This window comes from Crotalus tigris, unplaced genomic scaffold (genome assembly GCF_016545835.1).
Source record: "Crotalus tigris isolate CLP2741 ecotype Arizona unplaced genomic scaffold, ASM1654583v1 scf7180000024167.7108832, whole genome shotgun sequence".
Classification (NCBI taxonomy): domain Eukaryota; kingdom Metazoa; phylum Chordata; class Lepidosauria; order Squamata; family Viperidae; genus Crotalus; species Crotalus tigris.
Window position 1 is genome coordinate 2465551 of NW_024100417.1, and position 26019 is coordinate 2491569.

Genomic DNA, 26019 nt, shown 5'->3' on the forward strand with positions numbered 1-26019 from the left:
TGCATTGGCCGAGCTCTGCGCCTCCCAGCACTAAAATGCTCGAAACAGACGTTCCCTCCGCAAGCAACTACCGCGGTCCCATTACTTACATCCTTACCCGCCGCTGCAGAGAGAGCGAGGTGCGACCTGCCTTCTGCCGCGGAGAGCGAGAAGCCGCCAAGCGCCTCGGCCGTCCGCCCCTTCGAACGAAGGCGGGGCCGCCGGCAGGAGCACCGCCCTCAGCGGCTTCAGCCGGGAGCCCAGCGCGCGCAGGAGGCGAGCCCGGCCGCCTGCTGTGGCGTAACGCGCTTCCTCTCTCTTGCAAGTTTGACAGGAGTTCCGACGGGGCTTTTTTTCGCCTCAGGTCCGTGGAGGAGGGAACAGCCGCCGCTCACGCCGCCAACTCCAGCCGGGGCTACTCTCGCCTGGATCACTCCCCCGCCCACTCGCCAGAGAGGCAAGGAAGCCGATCTCGACCCGGCGACCAGCTCTTCTCAGAGCATGTCGGAATCCAGAGCCCAGACAACGGCGGCGGACAAGGAGTCTTCCAACCTGGTGGTAGGGCTCCTTTGCTTGCCGTTTTCTCCCCGCCTCTCCCGCATTGTTCTTTCTTTCTTTCTTTCTCTCCCTCTCTCTCTGACTGTCCCTCACTTTCTGACGCCCTTTCCTAAGTCTCCCCCCCCTTTGCTTTCCCTCCTGGCTGATCTGAAATCCCTGCCCTTGTTTCCCCCCCTCTCCTCTTTTTTGCTTTCCTTGCCAGGCCCAGCTGTTTGGGGGGATACGTTGGGGCCGCCTGGAGGAGCCCCTGGGATTCATTAAGGTGCTGGAGTGGGTAAGTTTGCTCTTTCGTGTGCAACTTTTCCGCTTTTGCCTCCCTCCCCCCCCCCCTCGTCCTGAAACTGGAAGGAAGAATGATAATGCGCTAAAACTGTTGCCTTGGTGAAGTTTCATCAAGGGAAGGGGCACACGAGGCTGGGAAATTGGACCTGGGCTGTGTGCAGGAGCCGGTTTTGCTGGAGAGAGTGCCTTCTCCGGCAGACCTTCTATGTGCAAGGAGTCTGGACTTATGGACTGGGGTATGTATGGGAACAGTGGAGAGCTGCGCTCACATTTCACTCAGGCGGGCTTAACCTTTTTGGAGCTCTGATTCTGCACATACCACGCCTTAACTTGTCCCTGAGCTCACAAATTCTCTCTCTTCTCAGCATTCCCAAGAGGAGATTAGAAACTCTGGATTTATTTAGTCCACAGCACAGACCCAGCGCTAGGAGACTTCACTCCAGGGCTGTATTTTTGTGTGTCTGTTTCCACGGGAGAGGAGCATTTCAATTTGATCACTAGGAACATTTTCAGATTTCTACCCATTTTAAAGCAAAAGTTAGGGGGGAAAAACCGAATAAGCCTTAAAGGACCCAAATCAACTCTCTATTTCTTAAAAAAAGAAAAAGAAAACCCACTTCCTTTTTTAAAAAAATAATAATAATCCTGTTTTATATTATAAACATTCATATATAGCACTGTTATGCTCTACTGCCATTTGTTCTATCTTTAGACAATAGTGGTGCTACTTAAACGTGAAGAATACATTTTGTCAAAACCATATGGTTAATGATTCCAATTTGTGTAATTGCACAAAGCACGTTCAATACTTGTTCAGACTCTGAAAAGAATCCGGGAAGAACTGATTGGTAAGGAAAAAAAACCTGAGCTAACAGCATTATATTTAAGTGTGCAGCAGATTTGGATGAGTTTAAACTTCTGTGAAAACACATCTTAAGTACTTTAAAGATAATGCAAGTGGGTCCCCTAGTAACCGCAAGGACTTGTCTTTGCATGATGCATGGCTTGAGGACAGCAATATTTGCATTGCTATATGAAGATCCTGATCATGGCAATTTTGTGCATTGAATGACTGGTTAAAGCCCTGGATCGTAAGAATAATGTAGCTCTAATGGTGAATGGCACAAGAAGACATTACTCTTCTTAGATATGCAATATCAGTAGTTGTGTCTTCTTTCATTGTTTCAAATGTGTGCATAGGGTTCTTTCACAGTCTACAATTGACACTTTGTATTTTTTATTATGCTGTGTTGCTGCCTGACAAGACCTTTAGATTCATTAAGCATATTCAGATCTCTTTCCACTTTTTAGCTTTGATATATACGGCAGTTATATCAATCATCTCAAGACGTTTCCATTTTAGAGCGTAGGCTAAAATTAGCATATGTTTCAAAAAGCAAGAAAGTTCTAATGATAAATCTCCTTAGTAAAAGTCATAGGAAACTGGCCACATAGTGACTGTGTCTTGAAAGGATTCCTTTGTCCTACCAGATCTGTTCATTTTATTCAATGATAATGTCTTAACTACGGGGTAAGTGTTAACTACTGAAGAGAAAAACCCAGATTTTTCATGTTTTCTTGCTTTGAGTACACAGAGATATTTTTCATAATATATGGCTGCACAGACTACCTGCAGTGGTACAGATAGTACCTCGACTTATGAGCGCAATTGAGCCCAAAATTTCTGTTAAGTGAGACGTTTGTTAAGTGAGTTTTGCCCCATTTAACGACTTTTCTTGCCACAGTTATTAAGTGAATGACTGCAGTTGATAAGTTAGTAACCTGGTTGTTAAGTGAAGCGAGCATCTCCATGACTTTGCTTGTTGGAAGGTTGTAAAAGGGGAATCCCATGATCTTGGGACATACCAAAGGCCATAAATAGGAACCAGTGGCCAAGCATCACATGACTCTGGGGGATGCTACAAAGGTTGCAACTCTGAAAAATGGTCATAAGTCACATTTTTTCAGTTCTGTTGTAACTTTGAACGTTCACTAAACAAGCTGTTGTAAGTCGAGGATTACCTGTTATTTTCTGAGTACGGCATTTCCTTTTCTACACAGAAGCTTATTCTCAATTATATCTTTCACATCTAATAAAATACTTGAGAATCCTGGTATCAGTGTGGTACTTTTCCAGTCTAGTCTCTTTTGTCTATACCAGTGGTGGTGAACCTATGGCACGCGTGCCAGAGGGGACACTCAGAGCCCTCTCTGTGGGCACACACACCATTGCCCCAGACCCACCTCCTCTCACGGCCCTCTCTTCACCAGCAGCCCCGCAGAGGAGAGTCGGCCCTGGGTGCGGTCCGCGTGGAGCAGCACAGCCAAGGACATGGCAGCTGGGCAGTGGGGACAAGACTCTGCCCTCAAGCCTCATCACATGCAGATGATGCTGCAGGCGCAGATGGAGGGCGTGGCCACATGGCGCTGCTGGACCGTCTGGGCGATCTGCTGTAGTGGGTCGTGGAGGCGGGGGTGGCCCTGCAGGTGGGGGGCAAGGCGGTTTTTGGGCACTCGGTCTCTAAAAGGTTCGCCATCACTGGTCTATACAGATAGAAAATATAGAGCTGGCTCTAAATTCATAGAAGTCAGCACTTCAACAGTTGCTTTAGGGCAGTGGTTCTCAACCTTTTTAATGCCACGACCCCCAACCGGTCGTAAGTTGAGGACTACTCAACTGGTCGTAAGTTGAGGACTACTCAACCGGTGCAGCACAAACGTTCTGCGCATGCGCGGCCCCCATGTGCGGTGTGCATGCGCGACGGCGCCCCCTGAGGGGAGAAAATGGCAGGTCGCAGCCTTTGGCGACCCCCGAAAAATGGTCGATCGACCCCAAATGGGGTCGCGACCCATAGGTTGAGAACCGCTGTTCTATTGGCTTTTGAAAGCCAATAGAATAGACTCTCTTGAATAGAGTCTAATTCTATTGGCTTTCAAAAGCCAATAGAAATTGTCCAGGCTGTCTTTGCCCTGCTGAGCCCGCCAAAAGTCCCATTCTGCAAACGGTGCTGCACCAGTTGAGTAGTCCTTGACTTACGACCAGTTGAGTAGTCCTTGACTTACGACCAGTTGAGTAGTCCTTGACTTACGACCGGCATTAAAAAGGTTGAGAACCACTGCAATAGAATAAAAGGAAGTAGCACAGCTAAGGAAAAGGGGGGGAAATGGTGGACTGTATTGTTTGGCGACCCCCGTGAAATAGTCATTCGACCCCAAATGGGGTCCCAACCCACAGGTTGAGAACCACTGCTTTAGGGCAACTCATTACTGCTCAGAGCTGGAGCTTGATTTTTCCCCCGGTGCACAAGTAGTGTTAAGAACCCCAGTGCCATCATTAGCTGTTAGGCGAAATCTGGAATTGCAGATACTAACTATAGATTTCATGTAGTGCTGAAGCTTATGAAAGCAAAGTCGGTATTGGCTGCCAGTAAACATTTCTGGATAAGTTTTATTAAATCAAGACACAGGTAGTCCTCAACTTACAACAATTTGTTTAGTGACCATTTGAAGTTGCAACAGTACTGGGAAAAGTGACTGCTGACTGTTTTTCACTCTCGCCACCATTGCAGCATCCCCAGGGTCACGTGGTCAGAATTCAGACGCTTGGCAAATGACTCGTATTTAGAATGGTTGCAGTGTCCCGGGATCACCTTTTGCAACCTCCTGCCAAGCAAAGTCAATGGGGAAGCCAGATGCGCTTACTGTGTTACTAACTTAACAACTGCAATGATTCACTTAACCCCGTGACAAGAAAAGTCATAACACGACCAAAACTCACTTAACAACTGCTTCACTTAGCAACAAACATTTTGGGTTCAATTGTGGCTGTAAGTCGAGGACTATCTGTAGCTGGTTTATTAGGACAGGAACAAATGAGAGCCTGGGAGATATAAAAGTTCTGTTGTTGTAGAATACAGTAGCTTTTTTCTGAGCTGTTTATATTATGATTTTGTTCCAGCTGTTACTTTTAGTTCCATCTAATTGCTAAACATCATGACAAAGCCTTTCTTTTACTCCTTTCTTTTACCATCTTTCTTGTATCACTCACTTTTCCCTGCATTTATATAGACACAACTAATTCTGAAGTTCTTCAGTCATAATGGTATTTAAGCAGCACATCTGCTAGCTTTCATCAATTTTCCTAGCTGAGCTTATGGAAACCCCTAGGGCAGGGGTAGGCAACCTTGGCTCTTTTATGACTCGTGGACCTCAACTCCCAGAATTCCTGAGCCAGCTATGCTCAGGCATTCTGGGAATTGAAGTCCACGAGTCATAAAAGAGCCAAGGTTGCCCACCCCTGCCCTAGGGGGTACAGTGAAACATTCGTTATAATAACTGAATAGTTGAATTTTGGTTAGTTCTGTTTTGGGCGGATGTTAGTCTCATCCTAGGGGTCTTCCAAACCAGCGACCAATGTCTGATTTAGACTCTTTTGCCATAGCTGTGTTGTTACAAAATTGAACTTACCAAGGATGTCTTATCAGTTCTTTGCATGACCGATGTTGGTATATGTGCATATGTGTGAGAGAGTTGAGCATAATGTGTGAATGAAACAGTTTTTTGTTCAACTGGCATTTTTTCCCCCTCGTTCACTTTTATCTGCTCTACCATGGGGCTTGAAAAATCCTCTTAATTTAGCTTTTCTTGATATTCAGTGCTTCATTATGTATGGTTCAAGTCAAAACCGACAATTTTCCTTAGTTGAAACTTCATATTTTCTCTTGCCTATGCAAAGGGAGATAAGCTAGGCGATGCTGATATGATCATAAGTGAAGTCTATACATAGCAAGAGCAGACAAATTTAATTTTGGTTTCTTCTAAAACTAGCATCTGCTTTTATATACTATTAGTCTTGACTTTTTCTTTTGCTGAACTTTGCTGATGTCCTGCATATCTCTGAATGGAATGATGTGTTAAATATGAATAAGTCTATCAGCTTCAAGCACATTCTTATACTGTGGATTTCACTTTTTGGGTGGGGATTGGTTTTATGTAGCTCCGGGCAATTGATATTGAAACAAAATATTATTTATGTGGCATAATTGCTGTTTGTCCCATATTTAGGGTCAGACTTTAGCCAACCATTTAGCTTTCTATTGAAGCTGATGGAATTATTTCAGTTACTTTTCTAAAAGATGCATTTTTTAAAGCTATTAGTTATATTTAAGGATTCTAATATTGCTTATTATCCGGAAAAACAGCAAGGCATCTTGCTTTTTTTTTTTAAAAAAAATTGAAGTTTATTCTCTGATAGAAGTTGAGTATAAACCTGGATATTTTTCTGCAATGTTGGCTTCCAGCAAGCTATTTCTTTTCTTTCTTTCATGATTTTTTTAATGTATCCAGGAAAATATGCAGCTTTTTAAAAAAATGATCAGATTTGTGTATTGCTTGCAAATTGTTTCTTCAATGATTGAGGTGCATTGCTGATTGATGTGGTTTTGTTAAAACACTTTGGGGGCATTTTAAACCTTGGTAGTTGTCTGCAATTTCTGCGGTCTTGGGATTGTTCACAGGAGTTGGTAAATATGTTGTCTTGTTTAGAGAGGGTTTTTTTTTCCTATTGATTGTTAACAGATTTAATCTTAAATTCCTCTCCCCTTTTTCTTCAGCTCTTTGCCATTTTTGCCTTTGGAGCCTGTGGTTCTTTCAGTGCAGAAACAGGGGCTACCGTGAAATGCACCAAGCCCCCTAAGGAGACAACTGCTATTACTGTGCAGTTTGGATATCCTTTCAGGTAAATGAAAAGCTGACTGAGTACAGATATGGAAGATATAATGTGAAATTAAACACTGTTGGTAATAGCCTCTGATAAAGGGAAAATGGTTATATTTCTTAGGGTTTTTTTTTAATGAAGAGGTCCTTAAAACCTTTTCCATGAGAAGTAATTCTTTAACTATAATTGCTCAATATTGCAGGCTATTTTTCAAGCTATTCCTCTGGAATTGCCTTAAATCTCTTAACTACTGATTCAAAATAAATCGAATTAAGCAGTGAAAGAATTGTATCATTACTACAAGGATGACTGGAAACTGCTCTGCAGGGTGTTACATCCGGAAAACTCACTTAAGCATTTTAGCTTGGGTATGCTAATTTTTTTTCCCTTTTGAGTTTGTTTTTTTAAATGCCTCTAATTTCTCAGATCACTTCTAGAATTCTTTTTTTCTTTTTAAAGTGACTTGTCATGTAGCATAGAGTATTACTACTCAGGAACCAAGGCCAATTGTACCTTGATTGCACAGAGCAGATTTTATAGAGCTCTGAATCTCTTTTCTTTTTTTCACTTGTTCAGAGATTTGGAGACTGTTCGTGCAGAAAAATATAATTCATCTAAGAAACTAGGGTATGCATGCCACAATAGAAACCACTTCTGATCCATTGTTTAGACACAGTGGTCAGCCAAGTGGCTATTGGATCTTTGATGATTGAAAAAGAGATTCAGTGATTTGTATACTATAAATAAGCTACATTCCATATATTGGATATTATTTTTTGTAAATTCAAAGGCAAATTCTTTCCTAAAAACAATAATTTGGACAAAGGAATTAGCCTTTCTGATTCCTTAGCCTACATAAAGCTATGTAAGCCTTGTGGACTGTTGAACAGAAGTTATAGTTAAGAAGATATTTTTGTTCTTTGATTTCACAATGGGATGCATGGGAGAAAGCAAATAATAAATCTATTCCCAACCATGTATACTATAAAGATTAAGTCTATCTTCAAATCAAACTTGTTCTGGTGGCTTCATACTTATTAAAATGATTCATTTATTACATGGCTGTGACCATGTAGTTTTCTTAGCAACAATAATAGAAGAATTTTGCAATTGGTAACTTTCTAATTTCTTTTATTTTAATTTATTAAAATAAAATGTTGTTTTATTTTAATTTTCCAGTCTAGCCTATAGCCCTGGGAAGCTCTGGTAGTCCTTTATGGTGACAAAACTAGTGGACCAAAGGAATGCTGTGGATATAATTTATTTGGACTTCAGTAGGGCATTTGATAAAGTACACCACAACCTACTACTTGATAAGATAGAAAAATGTGGGTTAGACAGCATCATCACCAGATGGATTCATAGCTGGCTGACCGGCCGTACTCAGCATGTGGTCTTCAATGGAACCACATCTACATGGAGGGAACTGTGTAGTGGGATGCCCCAGGACTCTGTCCTGGGCCCAGTGCTCTTCAACGATTTGGACAAGGGGATAGATGGGGAACTCATCAAATTTGCAGATGACAGCAATCTGGCAGGAATAGCCAACACTCCAGAAGACAGGCTTAAGATACAGGAGGATCTTGACAGACTTGAACATTGGGCGCTATCTAACAAAATGAAATTCAATAGTAAAAAAGTAAGGTTCTACATTTAGACAAGAAAAACCAAATGGACAGGCACAGTGTAGGGGGTACCTTGCTCAATAGTAGTAACTGTGAAAGGGATCTCGGAGTCCTAGTGGACGATCACTTAAATATGAGCCAGCAGTGTGCTGCAGTTGCCAAAAAAAGCCAACACAGTACTAGGCTACATTAACACGGATAGAATGAAAATCACATGAAGTGTTAATACCATTTTATAATGCCTTGATAAGGCCACACTTGGAATATTGCATCCAGTTTTGGTCACCACGATATAAAAAAGATGTTGAGACTCTAGAAAGAGTACAGAGAAAAGCAACAAAGATGATTAGGGGACTGGAGGCTAAAGCATATAAGGAAAGGCTGCTGGAATTAGATATGTCTAGTTTAATGAAGATGGATATCCAAGTATCCATTAGGCCTAATTTTGCTTAGCTTCCAGGTTCAAACATATGCTACCACTTCTGGAGACAAATGTTTTAAATTCAAGGCTTAAAAGGGATATTCCCATGTGAGAAAATTCTTGTTATACAACACTAACAGTGAATTAGAAAATGCATTGACCTGCAGTGGGAGAAAATACTGTGATCTTCAGAAAACTTTGTAAGTGAAGAGGTTAACCCAAGTGTATTATTTTCGGGGCCCTTATTTCTAGAAGTATGCCATCTGTTATTTTGTTTGGGGATGTATCCGTTCAGTTCTGACAGCTAGAAATGAACCCTTCCTTCTCTCAAGATATCAGAATCTCCAATAGGAGTTTATCCTCATTACAGACATATTCAGACAAGCATTATCATCAGCCTCCACTCATGCCTCTATTTAAAAAGGGCCCATGTCTGAAATAGCTTGGTTAGAGACAACCAGATGAGGTGAGAATTCTGTTTCCAGCTGGGTACCTTGTTTCCAGATAGGCATCATCTCCAAGAAATGGCAGGTGGAGGTCCCAGCTGCCTTGCACTTGTAGTTTTGGGAGTAGTTTGATTCCTTTCCGCCCCACCTCCCACCGTGGTTCAAATATATTAAATTGTATTTCAAATGATATGTGAGGGAGAGCTGGATAAAAATAATATAGTCTAAAACTTTGAGAGCACCACTTCCCGAGGGCAATTTTCGTTGAGGAGTTTAGCAGATGTCAGTTGAATTTATGCACTTTATCCACATGGCTGTACTTTGTGGATTAACCCCTGGCAAATCAGAGTGTGTAGCAGAGTTGTATCATCTGAATTAAATTACAATAATAATTATGGTACAACACTCCTGAACTGTTGTTTCCATTTTTCCTTTCCTCTCACTTCCAGGTGAGCTTTGTTACAGCAGGTTACCAGCTGTGTAGGAAACTGCTGTGTAGCCAGAAATAGAATAAAGCATTTTGAGAACTCTGATTTGCTTCAAGAGGAAAAGGGAATTTTTTTTTGTTACAAACTTAAAAGTAGCCCCTGACCCAATACAGCTGTCATTTATTGAGGGGTATATAAACCAGTAAAAAAATATCAGCAGTTCTTTATCTAAATCTTAGTGATCAGACTTGGCGGCCTTGGTGATCCATGCCCTTGCCAAAAACAAGAGGCAGTACTGGAGTGTGGATAATATCCTTAACTTCTTTTTAGTATGCCAGATCAGATAAAAGATTATATTTTTCTGGAGCACAAATCAGCACAATGAAAATTTTGTACATTACAGATGCCCTCACAAGGCTTTTGGATAAACAGAAACAAGATCTAAGTTGGAATGAAATCAGTGCATGAAGGATCTAACATGGTTATATCTGTGTGCATCTTTCCCTCCCTGTCAACATCTGATAGCTATAAATAGAGGCATGTCTGTGAAGTATTTTAAAATGCCTTTGACAAGAAGGGGAACAAATTGGAAGGGCTGTTGTGGTACTGGCAGGAACGGTTCAAAACAAAATACAGTATCTTAATGAATTGTATATGGGTTGAAAAACATTTTAGGTGGAATAGATTCCTCCCTCTCCATCCTTTGAGGTCCTTTTGTCTCTTGAATTCAGAATTATGTTAGGCATGGTTGCCAAGGATATAAAACCTCTTTTCTCATAAATGTATCTTCATTGCAACAAATTCTGTACATGCACTGTCAATGGTTAAACTACCATTACAGCAAACCCATAAATTATGGTTTGCAACAGAAACATCTCAGACAAATGCTTCTCCTTTATAATTTTTCCAAAATGCATGTTCAATAAGAGTAATGCAAAAAATAATATGGAAATAGAATAAGGCAATTCATGATGCGATACATGGATGTGTTGGAAGCAAGGAGAGTTTGCAAGTACAGAAAGTTATAAAGATGCATTGAAAAACTAGATTTAGCTGTATTTTTTTCTTAATCCGTACCTTTTTTTTTGACTTTTTAAAAACCTTTTTTTACACTTTATATAACATTGCTTACTCCAAAAGGGTTTCTCCTTACATAAATTGAAAATTTTAAAGTAACAACTCTTTAACTCATTAATTCTGATAAATCTTTTTCAAAGAAAGCTTAGCTAATTTTTAATTCTCATTTATTACAATTGGTGATGGGGTTTGAGAGAATCTGCCATTTTATTAGTGTGGTTATTGGCAAGAAAGCTTGATTTATCATAAAGTCCTAGATGGGTGTACAATAAACAGAATTGGATAGGACATGAGGCAGTCTCATAAAATCTGGAGCCAAATAATTGTTCAGAAGTTTCTTTCAGACAGCTGTTTTTTAAAAGTTTGCTGTTCAGGATTTTTTATTTTTGACTCTAAGAAAAATGTTTAAAACCTGCAAAATACATTTTAACAAAGGTGGGAATGAAACAAATATATTTCCCCCCATGCAGATCTCTAGATGTTAGAGATATCCTGTAGCCTAATTCTTCTGTGCTAAGTACTCAAATTACATTTACGCTGTTTCTCTTGCTTTCATTTTCAATTTGACCAGGTTGTATAAAATCCCATTTGATATGCCAGATTGTATCGAAGGATCAACTGCTAAAAGAGTGCTGCATCTCATGGGAGATTTTTCTGCACCAGCTGAATTCTTCGTGACCTTGGGTGTTTTTACTTTTCTATATACTATGGCAGCTCTTGCAGTATATCTACGATTTCACTCCCTCTATAAAGAGAATAAGAAGCTACCTTTTGCGGTAAGATCTCAAGTTTGGTTTTCAGCTCTTTAGATTTCAAGATCTGCATCATAGAACCAGTTCTATACAAACACAAAGTAAACTCCTGTTGAAAGAAAAATCTTCATCAGGGTCCAGTCCAAGCTGGGAATAAACAAAATGGAGACGGCTTTAGAAAGAAGGTTGGAGTTTATTGAAGAGCAAAGCCAGACAGAAGCGTGGCTCTGGGAAAGCTGACCACATGTTGCTGGGAGTAGTGGTTTTTTATACCTTCTGGGGCTCTTGAGGTTGTTTCCTATTCCTGTTTGAGGCTTTGTATTTCCTGTGTCATGTACTTTGATCTGAGTCTGAGTGCGCTCTTTTGGTACTGGTGAGTACTTAATCCTATTATGTCTCCAAAGGTCATGTCTGTTAGAGTTTGGGTGGGGTATATAGATTTTAAGGATCTTTGTCTTCCTAATCTCATCAACTTCTAGCTTCCTGGCTCCAACCTTCCTGAATGGATTATTACATCTGCATTTCTAAAAGCAGGTTTCTGTGAGTTTTTTGGCTGGGGGGGGAGGAGGGAGAAGTTTCTGCCTTTTTTAAAGATCCTCTCCATTATTCCTTTACAGAAATATATTCTGCCTTTTTAATATTCCCCAAATATTTCTTTCTCTGGATTCTTCCCACACTCCATTAAAAACTTGATCATTTCTGAATATGAAATCTGAGAAAAAGTGTACAAGGCTCCACTTGTATATTTACAAGCAGTCTTTGTTTAACCAGGGTTCAAATTAATATTGGCCTCATTGCAAAACATCAAACACACACACACACACACACACACACACACACACACACACACACACAGAGGATCCTATAATTGCAGTCTGATTGCTTGGGAACCTGTTCACATTTATAACCAGTTGCCAAGTGCTATGCAATAATGTGATCACCATTTGCAATCTTCAATGGGGAAGAAGAAGGAAAGATTGCAAGATGCTGCCGCCTGCCAAAAGAACTCCCTTTCTCCTCTGGGAGGTAGCTGAAAGAGCCTGCATGCACGGAGCTGAAATCCTTCATGCCTGCTTGCATGGAGCTGTCTTTCAGCTAGCTCTCAAAGACAAGAGGAGCCAAAATCCAAGCAAAATTTCAGGTCCTGAGTGGAGAGAAAGCACCGTAAGGCAAGGGGCTTGGGTGCCGCAGGAAGATAAAGGAAAGGGCCTAGGAAGTTATTCTGTAGAGGCTCAGTGCTGTCTGCATATGAGTATCTCTCTGCTCAGAGGCTGAAAATCCTGCTTGGATTTCAATAGGGAGGATTTCAGCTCCTGAGTGGAGACACATTTGTGCAGAGCCTACAATGGTAACCCATGCTCCTTAACTAGGACTTTGTCCACTTAATAACCACAAGATTGCTTAATTACTGCAACTGGGAGTACCGAAGTTGTTGAATGAAGCAGTCCTTTTATTTATTTATTTGTTAAAGTGTTTGCTGCCTATCTCGCCATGGGGCTACTCGAGGCAGCTTACAATAATAAAAAGGGAGAAAAGGAAAGGAATGCAGAGGGAATAGATGTAAAATAGTAGAACAATGAAATAAATAATGACAGTGGAACACAACAAGAATAAAACATTAATATGATAACTAAAAAGATAGATGGGTAGAAAACAGAGAGCAAGGGGGAGGGAGGTGGGAGTCTAGCAGTCACTTCCAGTGTCGAACTCCCCCATTTGGTCCCCAGACAAAACCAGGTCTTCAGGTCATGGGATGGCTTGCTTAACAACTGTTTCACTCAATGTCTGAGATTCCAGTCCCAATTGTGGTTGCTAAGTGAGGACTACCTGAATCCAGTTGGGAAGTCCTGCCCTCTCTGTTTCTTGACCTTGGAGCAGTAGCAAGGTGCTTAGCCTGGATTTGCTTATCCATGATTTGTTGAATAAGCCACAGTTGGTTTATAAACCAATAACAGCGGAGGCAGCAACAAACAAACTATATTATGATTAGGTGCAGCATGTGTACCTTGCCTACCATGGAGAGGAGTGGACATCGTTAGCCTACAAATAATGTGACATAAAAAGCTGCCTGATTAAAATAAATGGTCTGCCCCCAATTTGGGCATGAATATTTTAGATGAAAGTATGTAGCAGAATGGAGCTACTGTCATGAAGTATACCAACCATGACTCACTCACTTACTCTCTCTCTCTGTCTTTTTCCCCTTCATTCAGGACTTCTGTGTGTCTGTCTCATTTGCCTTCTTTTGGCTAGTGGCATTTTCAGCTTGGGGCAAAGGTCTATCAGATGTGAAAGGAGCAACACGGCCTTCTAGCCTTATTGCAGCCATGTCTGTGTGTCAGTTCAAAAACGCAGTGTGCAATGCTGGGGCCACTCCTTCTATGGGTTTGGCCAACATCTCTGTGGTAAGAGTTGCCTGGAAGTAATGTTGTAGTGATTGGGTGGGAGAGGATGAGGACTTTAGCTGCACTGTGGTCAATATGGTACCATCCCATTTCTTTCACTAAATCAAAACCAATCTGACCACCTACAGGGTATTAAGACTTATTCTGCAGTGACTCTGAAATTATGTCATGAAAGAGGGTGAGCAAACACTGTTTTGTTTATAAACAGAAACTTCCCTTTCAATTTGCTCAACAAGCAACTGCTAATAAAGAGAAAGGCAAATCACAGTGATTAAAGAATAAAGAACAGCATAAGCATACAAATGTGAGAACATATATCTAAAATATTACAGTTTAAAACATGGTCTTTTAACTTTTAAAAGGAAATACTGAAAAACAGTAGTGTGTTTAAAATAAAACTCAGGCAATAGAAATTACTTGTAGAACTTTAGCCATCAATATGAACATGCCCAATAAAAACAACAGTAAAAATGTTACTTTGAAGAGGTATGTTTTTAATATCCTTCCGAATATGTTTACCGTATTCCTTGGGAAGGATTTAAGATTCACTACTACCTCCTGAAGTTGAAACTCAAATACTTTGACCACGTAATGAGAAGGAAGGACTCACTGGAGAAGAGCCTAATGCTGGGAAAGATTGAGGGCAATAGAAGAAGGGGACGACAGAGAATGAGGCGGCTGGATGGAGTCACTGAAGCAGTAGGCGTGAGCTTAAATGGACTCCAGAAGATGGTAAAGGACAGGAAGACCTGGAGGAACGTTGTCCCAGAGAAAAAGAGACATCTGTTTCCCTGCTTATTGTAAGGCTCACATGGAAGCATACCCTGACCCCAAACTGGGTGGGGTTTATGTTCTGCTGAATACAATCATTATTATTGAAATTGAGGAGTATTAGCAGTTCCTCTTACTTGAGCATTATCTTCTACTGATTTGATTGTCCAGTGGATAAAGAGCAGACAAATACATAATATTCAGTCAAGGTAGTATAATTTTGTAATGAGCATGCCAATTTCAAAATTATGTTCCTCTGTGACTTTGAATCTCACAAACATAAGTACGAGAAAGTAATGCTACTGCACATGAACATGTGTAAACCAGCAGAAGACTGTTATTTTTCTGTTCTTTAATCATTGTGAAAAACTGAACAAGAGGGCATTAAAAAGTACTGAACTGACCTTATATAAGTGCTCAGTGTTCACTAATATCTGCTTTGTATTAACTATGCATTCTCCTTTTCTTTCTCAGCTGTTTGGTTTTGTCAACTTTATACTCTGGGCTGGAAATTGCTGGTTTGTTTTTAAGGAAACCCCGTGGCATGCACAGACCACCAATAAGGAAAGTTCTGCTGAACAAGGGGCTGTTGATAAGCAGTAAGGAAACCCCACCCCATTGAAGCCTTCGTCCCCCCACCTTTCCCAAATCAAGAACATGCATCCCATTGTGCCTCCGTGCAGAAAAGATGTCTCCTCTGCCATTTTTGCTACTGTTCAGCAGTCATATTGGCTTCCCTTTGTGACTGAAATGGGAGGCCTCTCTCCAGCTGCAATTGTTGGTTCTCTAGTGGTCATAGAAACACAGACTGTTCATAGTTACAACAAAACTCTTCTTTATTTGGATTTTTTTATAAGCATACGCTACTGTACATTTTCACATTAGTCACCTATCTTAGGACGTATGGCAATATGTCTTTACTGATGACTTTTATCATTTTTTTTAAAAAATGAAGCCAGTAGAGTTGAATATGAACATAGAAAAAACCAAATAATTAGAACCACAGAACGTGGAATATCTAAGTGCCTTAAGGAGAACATATGTCTGCTTTGTAGCTATAATATGGTAGATGTAGAAACAGTAACCTGCCACTTAGCTGAGCAGCAAAATAAAATAAAAACAATATTTTTTTACCTTTTACATTTGAAGGCAGGAAGAAGTGTGTTACATTTCTCATTTTGTATTACAGAGTATACATATTCTAAACATATTTTTGCTTTCATTAAATATAATTGATTACAACTTAAGATACTGTTTGCACACAGGTGTCTTGTTCAGACTTGCGTGGCAAATATGGGAAAGGATTTTCTTAAACAAATTGAAATAAGAGAAAATCCTCATTGTTCATTTCGAGCCACAAAGGATAATCCTTGCCAATGTGAGCTGGTTTTGCTATCCCTAGATTGCACACAAATATTGACCATCCAGAAGTAGCTTTCGTTGGAATAGTTTCAGCGCTCTAGAATTTGACATCTGTTTTAAAATCTTCCTGAAATTTTATTTTATTTTAAAACATTTCACCATATGAACTTTTTTGAGAATGCAAGCGAATTCCATTCACCTGAATTTAAGACAGCCCAAGCTTGGCTGAGAAACATGCAGAGTGCAGATGGATTTTTTTTTAATAACTTATGATATTGTTCAAAATCTTTGTCTCATAACTTAGCAATGGCCTTCAGATCCTCTGTAATGGAAGTTGTTAATGCTTCCTTTTTGGAATTGACTATCAGTCGACTAATGTATACTAATTCATATCTCAATTTTAACTCCCATTTGGCCGCAATTAGCAACACCCTTCTGCTGGCTTATGTCTGTGGAGATTTTCAGTCATCCAGGTCATGGTTGTCCCAAAGGTGTTTTTTCACGAGGCAACTGGACTTTCTTGTTTTTCTTTGAAGACATTTTGCTTCTCACCCAAGAAGCTTCATCTTCAAACAAAAACAAGAAAGTCCAGTTGCCTCTTGAAAAAGCATCTTTGGGACATTTGATGGTGAGATGAGCCACCCTAATCATCCAAGTTGCTATGAGAAATTCTTAAGGAAGCGTTTAGCATCTCTGGATGTTTCTTAGGTAAAGAACAAGACTGCCAGAAATTAAGAGTAGTATAATAAATCAACCTTTTCCTTTCCTCCATCTTTTTTATTAGAAACAACTTGCTTTTGAGAATATCAACTATTCTCAAGCTATTTCCACTGCTCAATCCTTAAATCTCTTATTCCATAGACCTACACTTAAGTGGGGGGAGGGAATAACTTTTAGGAAGGTGGGGGATGCCAGAGTATGGAAGGATGAGTATTTTCTCTGTTGAATTAAGTCTATTATATCAGATTTTGTTTGGTCTTGGATTTTCCCTTATTTCCACATCTTCTTTTATCAGCAAACGGAGAAGAAATCTTAATATTACTAATACTGGTGCTTTGTTAGGTGTGGGACCTTCATATTAAGCAGGCGTCCTTTGTATTTTTTGTAAACTTCATTTTCTTCCTGAATTTTTATTTCTGATATTTCTTCACCACAATAATAGTTTTTAGGAAATCCTGTGGCATTTTGGCATTGAAACTACAATATGTAGTCTCCTACTGGCCCTGCAGGGCCCCCCCCCCTTTTTTTTTTTTTAAGAAGAAAGGGGTTACTATAAACAAAAAGAAAACTGATTGACTATCTTTTTGGAATGAATTTCTCTGGTAGTCAATCATTATGTGTGCTTCTATCAACAGATTAGTCCATATTTAGACTAATAGCTTCTAGCTAATAGTGTGTTTACATAATTATTCATTTCAAGGACTTCTATATTTTTTTTTCTGAAACACTGAACCTACAAATGTAGTTAGATATGTGTGTCTTTCATCTTGTTTATATCTTTGATTGTTTCTTCTGGATCTTACAGATTACTTGCTACCTTTGCAAAGATTTGTCCAAGGTCCTCAATTAATAAAAATCAATGTCATGCTACTAAGTGTTACCATTTTATACCAATTGATCTGACATTTGTGCAAATATTGAACAATACTTCGTAAATTGATGCTGTAAGCAGGAACAAATATGGTGCATGCTGCCCATTTGGCAGTAAATATTCTTAAAAAGTATATGATAATTGCATGCCATTGGTCATGCAAATTCTGCAAGCCACTTTCTGACTTAAAATATGGTTTCTTCTGTATTTGAAATAAATACAATTGTGTTACATGTGGCATTTCTTCTATACCCAACACAGAAGAGAGCTGTATAACAGCTGACTAGGCAGCAGGTGCAGATACACCCATTACATTGAATCCAAAGTCATTCTAGATGACTGACTCACTGTTTTTAGGCTGTATTTTGGGCATGACACATGCTAGGAAAAATGAAGGGCCACTGCTTTTGTTGCCTTTGGATTTTTGAAAGTTGAAGCATAGCATTTCTACAAATTCAGTCTAGCAAATGGTGGTTAATGATGTGTAACTAAGATGCTCATGATGTCTATCTTCTCTGTCCTGGAAAAAATAAACATTTCTATTGAAAGTGGAGCAACCAATAGCTTATTATTGAATACCGGGCATCAGTTCTGCCTACTTTCTCAGGCATTTTACTCTTCTAATGACATGAAATTGCATATTTTTACTCTCCTAGTGATTGTTAGTATTGTTCTTATAAAATATTTTGAGAGTTCACTTTGAAGGACTATAGCCTTTCTGTATGCTTACAGTTTTCCTTTGATCTATGTCCAATCTAGTTCCTAAGTATAATTGCCTTAAAGACTACTGTATGTTACTAAACTGGCTATTTTCTAGGGATTAATTGATATAAACATTGTTTTGGGATCTTTTTATTTGGTGTAGCACAGGGATAGGCAACCCTGGCTCTTTTATGACTCGTGGACTTCAACTCCCAGAATTCCTGAGCCAGCCATGCTGAGGGGAAAGGGAGAGTTTCCAAGCTGAGCCATGCTGGCTCAGGAATTCTGGGAGTTGAAGTCCAGGAGTCATAAAAAAGCCAAGGTTGCCTACCTGGTATAGCATATGCCAAGCTTTACAAATATTCACATACATATACTTGTCAGTATGTGGTTTCTTCTGACTTTTAAACTTATAATATATAATAGGCAAACAACAAAAAAAATGTTTTGTCAAAAATTTGCAAGTGATTTTGTAGTCAAACTATTTCCTATGTTATATATTTTCTCTATTATGTTATGGTTACAAAGTGGAAAGGATGAAAAAGATTCCCAATGTGATCTGTACTCATTGTGTGCATTTAGTGTGATTGGTTGAGATGCCTAACTGAATAGTAATTATTCTAGTAGAATACATGTATACTCCATAAATAGTCAAATACTTGTAAAGCATCAAGTTGAAATTTTGGTACAATTGCCAAAATATTCAGAACAAGAGCATCTATTTAGGTTGCCCAATTTCTAACCACCTATCCTCTGAGTCATTTGTTTCATTTTTACCTAGTTTAATAGAACAATTTGTTTCTAATGTGCAACTAAAAATATACCTTTTTATGGCAACCGAGTTAAATATTTGCTGCCTTCTAATTGATAATCTCTGAAATATTAGAAGAGTGCTATCAAATTCTTGTTGTATTCTTCTTTTCAAATTAAACATATTTCACCATGTAAAGAACATTTGAGGAACTTAAAACATGGCTATGTGTTTTATCTGAAAGATAGGATTATTTATTCCAACATAAAAATGGATGAAAATAACAAATCCAGTCTAAATATCTGGCTGACCTTATGGCAGCCATAATAATAATAAACCACTGATTGAATAGGCTTGCAGTTGATTGCAGTCTGCCCTCATGTCTCTAGTTTATAATGAAGCCTTTTCTTGCTCTCTTTACCACTATCACTGTATTAATCTATCCAAAGCATATATATAAAAGGCATTGAAAAAAGAACTGTATTGAGATGTACTTGGGAGGCTTTTTCATTCTGATCTTAAAACAATGTTTTGTGAGGAAATAGAAAGAGAAGGCCAAGATCATCCATGGAATTTCATGAGTGTTGGGGGATTTGACCTTTCATTCTGCAAGATACCTCAACAAAATAAAATAACATAAAATATTGGAAAGCAAAAAATTGTATTGATTTTTTAAAACATAGGCATAAATCCCTTTTTACCTTGTTGGAAGTGTGGAAAAGGGAAGATAGGGATGTGGAAAGTTGGAGATTAATAACCTCAAACATATTCAGGTAAGTGAAGAAAAGTCCTATTTTGCATTTTAAAAAATGCTAAAAACAACATGCTCTTTATTTATTTAAAATCGAAACATATATAGATGCTGCTGAGGATGCCACTTTCCATTATTTGTAACAAGGCATGTCATGCATATTGTCAGACTCACTGCCATACGATGCATTATCTACTTCCTGGTGTTTTTCATGGAAGTCTGAAAAATTTCCCCACCCAGACTGATTCTGATTTGGTGACATCAAGGGAAGCAACTGTTAGATCAACTGAGGACACAAGAGCCACTGCTGGCATTGTGATGAGAGAGGTGTTCTGATACTTACTGTATTAAGTCAGCTCTATTCCCATTTAAGAGCCAAGATTAAGATTGTATTGATGTCACAGTCCACAGTTGCATCCATAATTGAACTGGATCTTAAGTTCGGCCTCCCTAATCAAATGTCTATATTCAGTTTGATAAACTATATTCCTCACTCAAAAGACAACAGGTCAGCTAACTGAATTAGCTCATCATTATGAAGTGAAGACCTCTATGCACAACGGCATGCTGTAAAGCCTACCAAATTAATGGGGGAGGGGGAGAAATGCCACTGTCATTCCAAGTTCTCGACAATAGCAACTCTCATCTTTTAAACCAACTTGGTCCAATAAGAATTGCCCAATGCATTTCGGTTTTTGCTTTTCATAATTGCCTACGAATATCTTTGGTCATGAAAAATAACTATGTTGATAAAATTTTGAAGTGTTCTCTTTAGTAAACGGAAAACTTAGAAATACACATAGCAGATTCAGAACATTTCAGATATAATACGACCATGTAATCTACATTAATAATAACTCAAAGCACAATACAGAGGCTGTACAGTGGGGCTTTTGTTTCCACTAAGTTTTAGGTTACTAGAACCTTTTTGTTAAGGTATAGTATAAAGCGAACTTTGCAAATATATGCACAAAATACTGAGAATATGTTTCTCAAACTTTTCATTTTGGCAGACCATGTGCTTTATCCTCATATGGCATTTAAAATATTGGGAGTGTATTCACACTGTATGTATCTGGAGAGTACTGGGTTGGGGACGACAAGCAAAAGATTCAGTATCTTAGCTGAGTCACATTCGGTCACAGTAAGCAGGAGGGGGAAGAGGACAGCCAAACTCCCTTCAGTTGCATTGATTACCCATAACATTCCTTCTTCTGTGTATTTCAAGCACGTAGGCACAAGAGGGCCCTCCAGTACAGGGAGCTCCTTATTTCTACCCTGAAAACAGCTAAATCCTACCTAGATCCTCTCTCTAGTCATCAGAAGCAAGGAGTTAGAACTGCACTCTTACCATATTTTTTCTAATTAACCCTAAACAATTTATTCTGAATGTCATTTTGGTTGTAATTTATGACACTTCCTTAACATAAAAAGATAGGAAAGATGTATTTATGTAGAACGGATACGCAAAACTATTGTTTTTCAAAGGCAGATACAAGATGGATTTTTAAAAAAGTATTTGAAACGCTATACTTTTCTTCACGATCAGTTAACTGTCCTAATTATCCAGAAATGTATGCCTACTGTCTGGCTAGAAATCTCCTTAGTTGTCCTGAATGTTTAACATAACTAACTGGATTTAGTTATGTTATTTCTAATATTTATTAAAGAAATGTAGAGTAATGACAACTAGCAAAATGAAATAATGATATACTGTATAGAGAAGCAGGCAAAAGCAATATTAACGCCTTCTTTGAATATGTCATCCAGAATTTTCTCTAAAATAATTACAAAAGCAGCAAGGAAGGTAGCAAACACTTCCAAGGATGCTATTTCAGAAAAGCTGTCCATTTAGCAGCAGCAGATCAGAAAGGTCCAAGAAGTCAGTCCTAGTTCCTGGATCAGTTTATGTGGCAAGTTGGGAAGTTGTTTGTGAAACAATTCGGACCCCTGCTTAAACTCAATGCCTACTATCCATGTAGTTTATTAGCCACAACATGCAAGTAGTTGAGCATTGCTTTTCCCCCCAGGATTTTTACAAAACTTTCCAATGTAGTTCATAGCCCTAGGATTTCCTGGGTGATCTATCATCCAAATAGCAACAATACTCAGCCCAGTTTGATTTTTTTTAAAGGCCATTTGAGTTGGCCTTTAAAGATCAAACCTATTGATTTGAATTTAACCTTATAACACATGGGTAAAATCTGTAAGAAATAAGAAGTTAAAAAGAAGAAAGATATCTCAGGTCAGGCTTGATTCCTGTGATTACATGAACTTGTCTATGTCATTTTCTTGGGAACAATAGAAAAGAATTTGCCATAATCTTCCAGGTTGTTTTCCTATTTAGTCTACAGCCATCTCTCTCATTCCTGGTGTTTTGACACTCAAGAGAGTAATAGGGTCCAACCCTGCTTGATTTCTGAATCCTGAAGATTTGCAAATTACTGCCACCTACTGAGATAAAGTCAAAGTCACAGTGGATAATATATGCCAACTTGCAGGCTCCAGTTAAAGACTGGCACTTGAATTCTGCACTGAGGTTTCCAAAGTCTTCTGTAAAGAGAATTTCTTTCAGACTGCAGATGAGAAGAGTCTAATCAGGAACTCTCTCACCTACCCTGTAATGTGCTGGGGAGCCTGCTGGGGTTACTGGGCATTACATAAAAACAGAAAATATCTACAGACACCTGACATCCTGACATAAACTGTTTCAATTTCTCCCCTCAGGACATTGTTATAGGGCACTGCATGCCAAAACTAGACATAGGGACTGTTTTTCCCCTTCATGCCATCACTCTGCTGAACACCTAATCCTTACAGTATTGTCTTATTTCTAAGTATATTCACCCATGTTGTATGACATTATTGTTGTTGTTGTTTTTATTGTTTTTATTGTTGTTTTATTATTATTTATCCTTCTTATCTTGTCTACTACCCCCTCTTATTGGTATCATTATTGTGATTATTACTCTGTTGCTTTGCATGTACACTGAGAGTTTCTGCACCGGAGACAAATTCTGTGTGTATCTAATCACACCTGGCCAAATAAAGTCTTCTCTTCTCTTCTCTTCTCTTCTCTTCTCTTCTCTTCTCTTCTCTTCTCTCCTCTCCTCTCCTCTCCTCTCCTCTCCTCTCCTCTCCTCCCCTCCCCTCCCCTCCCCTCCCATCCTAGCCTATCCTATCCTATCCTCTCCAAACAGAAGGGTGGTGCTACATAATACTAGAGATGTAATTGTTCCAATTGCTTCTTCTCAAAAGTGGTTGTTTAGAGGCTTCAGTGAACTTTATGAACAGTGTATAAAATGACAGTTCATTCTCGGTAACAGATGCTATTACTGTTTAATAAAATACTGCTCAATATATTTCATTCGTTTACTTAATCCCCTTTTAAATCTGTTCATTGCACCTTTTCTAGGAAGAAATCTTAGAAATTTGCTAGGTTCTGTCTGAAAAAGTATTTTCTTTTTTTTTTATTGAAATTTTTTAAAATTTTACAAAAAAAGAGTTCCCTTCCCCCAACCCTCCCAACCCACTCCGACCCTCCCCCAACCTTCCCAGAGCTGAATACAGGCTTAATTAAAATTTAAAAGAAAAAATTTTAAACACAAATGAACCATATACAAATTTGGTTACAATAATTAAACAAATCATAAAATACTTTAACACCAATACTTAAAAAACAGAAAGAGAAAAAGAAAAGAAACAAGAAAGAAGAAAAAAGAAAGAGAAAAAAAAGAAATTAGAAAAAGAAAAAAAATATCTAAAAAATATCTTAAACTTTAAATATAAATTATTCAAAAGCTAAGTAATATTTTTTTATATCATACTTATATTGTATAAAATTTATCCATCTTTTCCATACCAGAAGATACTTCTCCTGCGATTGATCTTTCAAAAAAGCTGAAATCTTTGCCTGAAAAAGTATTTTCTATAGTCCAAAATGAGTTATCAATTTCACTAACCAACCATTAATTTTAATATTAAGGGGGGGGCGAGTAATGACTTATACTCACATACTTTATTTACTTATCATCATTTCATAAACTATCAAATCTCTGAATGATATTTTTCTTCCCGAATTAACAAACTCCAATGTTTTATCTTTTATCTTTTCATCATCAGTAAAGGTCTATACCAGCTTACAGATGCTAATGTAGGTTTGTTTATTAATCTGGCTTTTAATCATTGGTTATTTCCTAATGTTTGACTAACACTTGGAAAGTATCTCTTAAGGCTGGGATCCCCAACCACTGGGTCTGTACCCAGTATTGGTACTGGTCCATGGCCTGTTAGGAATTGAGCTGCGCAAGCGCTTCTGCACATATGTGGGATCTAGGCTGCATGCAAAATCAATACCACCCCGGTCCCTGGAAGACAAATTTTCTTCCAAAACCAATCCCTGGTGCCAGAAAAATAGCAGACTGCTCTCTCAAGGGATGTGACTCCTAGTACTGCCTGCAGCTTTAGTGCAGTCATCACTGCAGGTAAATGAAATGAACGTTTGTACCAATTCCAGTATCTTTAACAGATTCTGTTAAGAGAATAGAATTCTAATTCTAATTTAACAGAATAACACAAAATATAAAACTATCATTTTTAACTAGACAAGATGGTGAAGCTCCAGAATGGTCCCTTTCTCAAAGAAGCCAGAAAGCCTTCTTCATAAAGTAATGTTGCTACTTCACATTTTAGTTTCATAACTGCACCAAATAGCATAGGAGAAATGTATCAGAAATGCGTTGGTGTTATTATATCTCCAACAATTGGAATAAAGGTTGTGCAGGGTGGGTTTCAGAAAGGGAGATTTATATGAGCAAAGGTAGAAACAAATTCTATTATTAAAATGCACCACAAGCAGAGTGACATCCTGAAGGAGAAATATTGCTGTTTGGAGATTTTAGCAACAGCTTTTAAAGGGAGAAAATATTCATTAGGAAAAGAACAAAATGATGGATGAATTTACTGTAAAGGCTGGACAGGAGGATGCTGGCTGGCACACAGGATATTGATCCACAAATGGAGAGAGGGCATTTGTATAGCAACGGAAAAGCTTCTAGGGATTCAAGGGCTTCCTAGCTTGCAATTCTTTTCAAGCCCAAGGGAGCTTTTTGTCACTGTGACAGAAGATGCAGACCAGCTGAGCTCTAGCGCTCTCAAGAATAGCCTACTTGGACTGTTTCTCTGAAGAGCAGACTCTTCCCCACACAGGATGAAGGGGAATGGTGATTTCAGCACTTGCAAGCCTTACTTGGCAGACACTCAGGCTGCAATTCCACATAATTGAGACTAAAATAAGTTCCATTTAAATGCTCAACTTCAAAGCAAATGTATTAAGGTTGGAAGTGCTAATGAGGGCCTTGATCTGAGGTCATCTTCATTGCTTCTCTATCCTCCTCACCTCTCTTGAGTTCTTGCAACATAATTGGCTGTCCTATTTTGATTTAGCTTGCTGGGTGCAGTGAGTGACTTGCTGCAATGGAAATATTGCATGGGAAATTATTGTATATACCTCCTGTAAATATCTTCAGTCTCCAAGCATAAAAAAATGCATGGACGTCTTATACGAATAAACCTTTCTTGCAGCTTAGTTTATGCTTGCTTGTTCAAAGTCCCATTATATTGTTCATTATCCTTACTGTAAGTTGAATGTGCATAGAATTACAGTTTTGAAAAGCTATATTGAAGAATGTTCTAGATCTTATTGAGTGTAACTTTTTCATAGTGGCAGAATGGAAGCAATTATTTAAAAAAGGGAGGGTCAGGTAATAATTGTAATTGTTATCTTCAATTCAATTTATTCCTCAAGGTGTCTTCACATATAGTAGCAGTTCTCTTTTGGGTAGGAGATTTTCACATATTTAAGAAATTAATTGGTTGCATAATTCCTTCTATATTTGAACAACTATTCTACTGCAGAGACTTTCATATGTGGGACTTTCTATTTAGAAATCTGTATTGCATTTAACTATTAATCGTACTGTATAGTATAGCAAATATTAGGATTTGCTTCTTTAGAATATAAAATGTTATGTTTTTATGGAGTGTCTCTCCTTTTTTACATATAAAAATTTTATCTACCCCTCAGACTTTTTTTTTTGTGTGTGTGTGCCCTCAAGTCAGCTTAGTCTTGATTCCCAGTGACCGCCTGGAAAAAATCTCTGCAGTTTTTTTGGCAAGATTTGGGAAGTAGCTTACCACTGTGTGCTTCTTAAGGCTAAGAAAGAATGACTGGCCCAAAGCCATCCAGCTGAATTTGTCTCTAAGACAGGACTAGAACTCAGGATCTGAGTTTCTGGCCGGTGTTTTAACCACCACTCCCAAGTGGCTCTCACTAGAAGACTACTTACAGGTAGCCCTCGACTTACGACCACAATTGAGTCTAAAATTTCTGTTCCTAAGCGA

The 26019-nt window shown here is 38.7% G+C and overlaps 1 protein-coding gene across 2 annotated transcripts; it reads left to right on the forward strand.

Annotated features, from left to right (window-relative positions):
- SYPL2 (synaptophysin like 2) lies at positions 1-16999 on the forward strand. 2 transcript variants are annotated; one of them, XM_039323326.1, is made up of 6 exons: positions 1-537; positions 740-811; positions 6432-6556; positions 11104-11308; positions 13498-13689; positions 14935-16999. In XM_039323326.1, exons 1-6 carry the CDS (start codon positions 481-483, stop codon positions 15061-15063), a joined length of 780 nt encoding a protein of 259 aa, XP_039179260.1. In that variant the 5' UTR covers positions 1-480; the 3' UTR covers positions 15064-16999. The 2 variants fall into 2 exon arrangements, with proteins under 2 accessions (XP_039179260.1, XP_039179259.1); XM_039323325.1 differs by lacking the exon at positions 740-811 and having other exon boundaries at positions 125-537.
- Positions 17000-26019: the final 9020 nt, after the last annotated feature.

Excerpts from the sequence above, each read along its gene's own strand:
- SYPL2 (XM_039323326.1), top strand. The coding sequence starts at position 481 with ATGTCGGAATCCAGAGCCCAGACAACGGCGGCGGACAAGGAGTCTTCC. Across the intron at positions 538-739 it reads AGGAGTCTTCCAACCTGGTG|GCCCAGCTGTTTGGGGGGAT; the intron begins GTAGGGCTCCTT and ends TTTCCTTGCCAG. Across the intron at positions 812-6,431 it reads TCATTAAGGTGCTGGAGTGG|CTCTTTGCCATTTTTGCCTT; the intron begins GTAAGTTTGCTC and ends CTTTTTCTTCAG.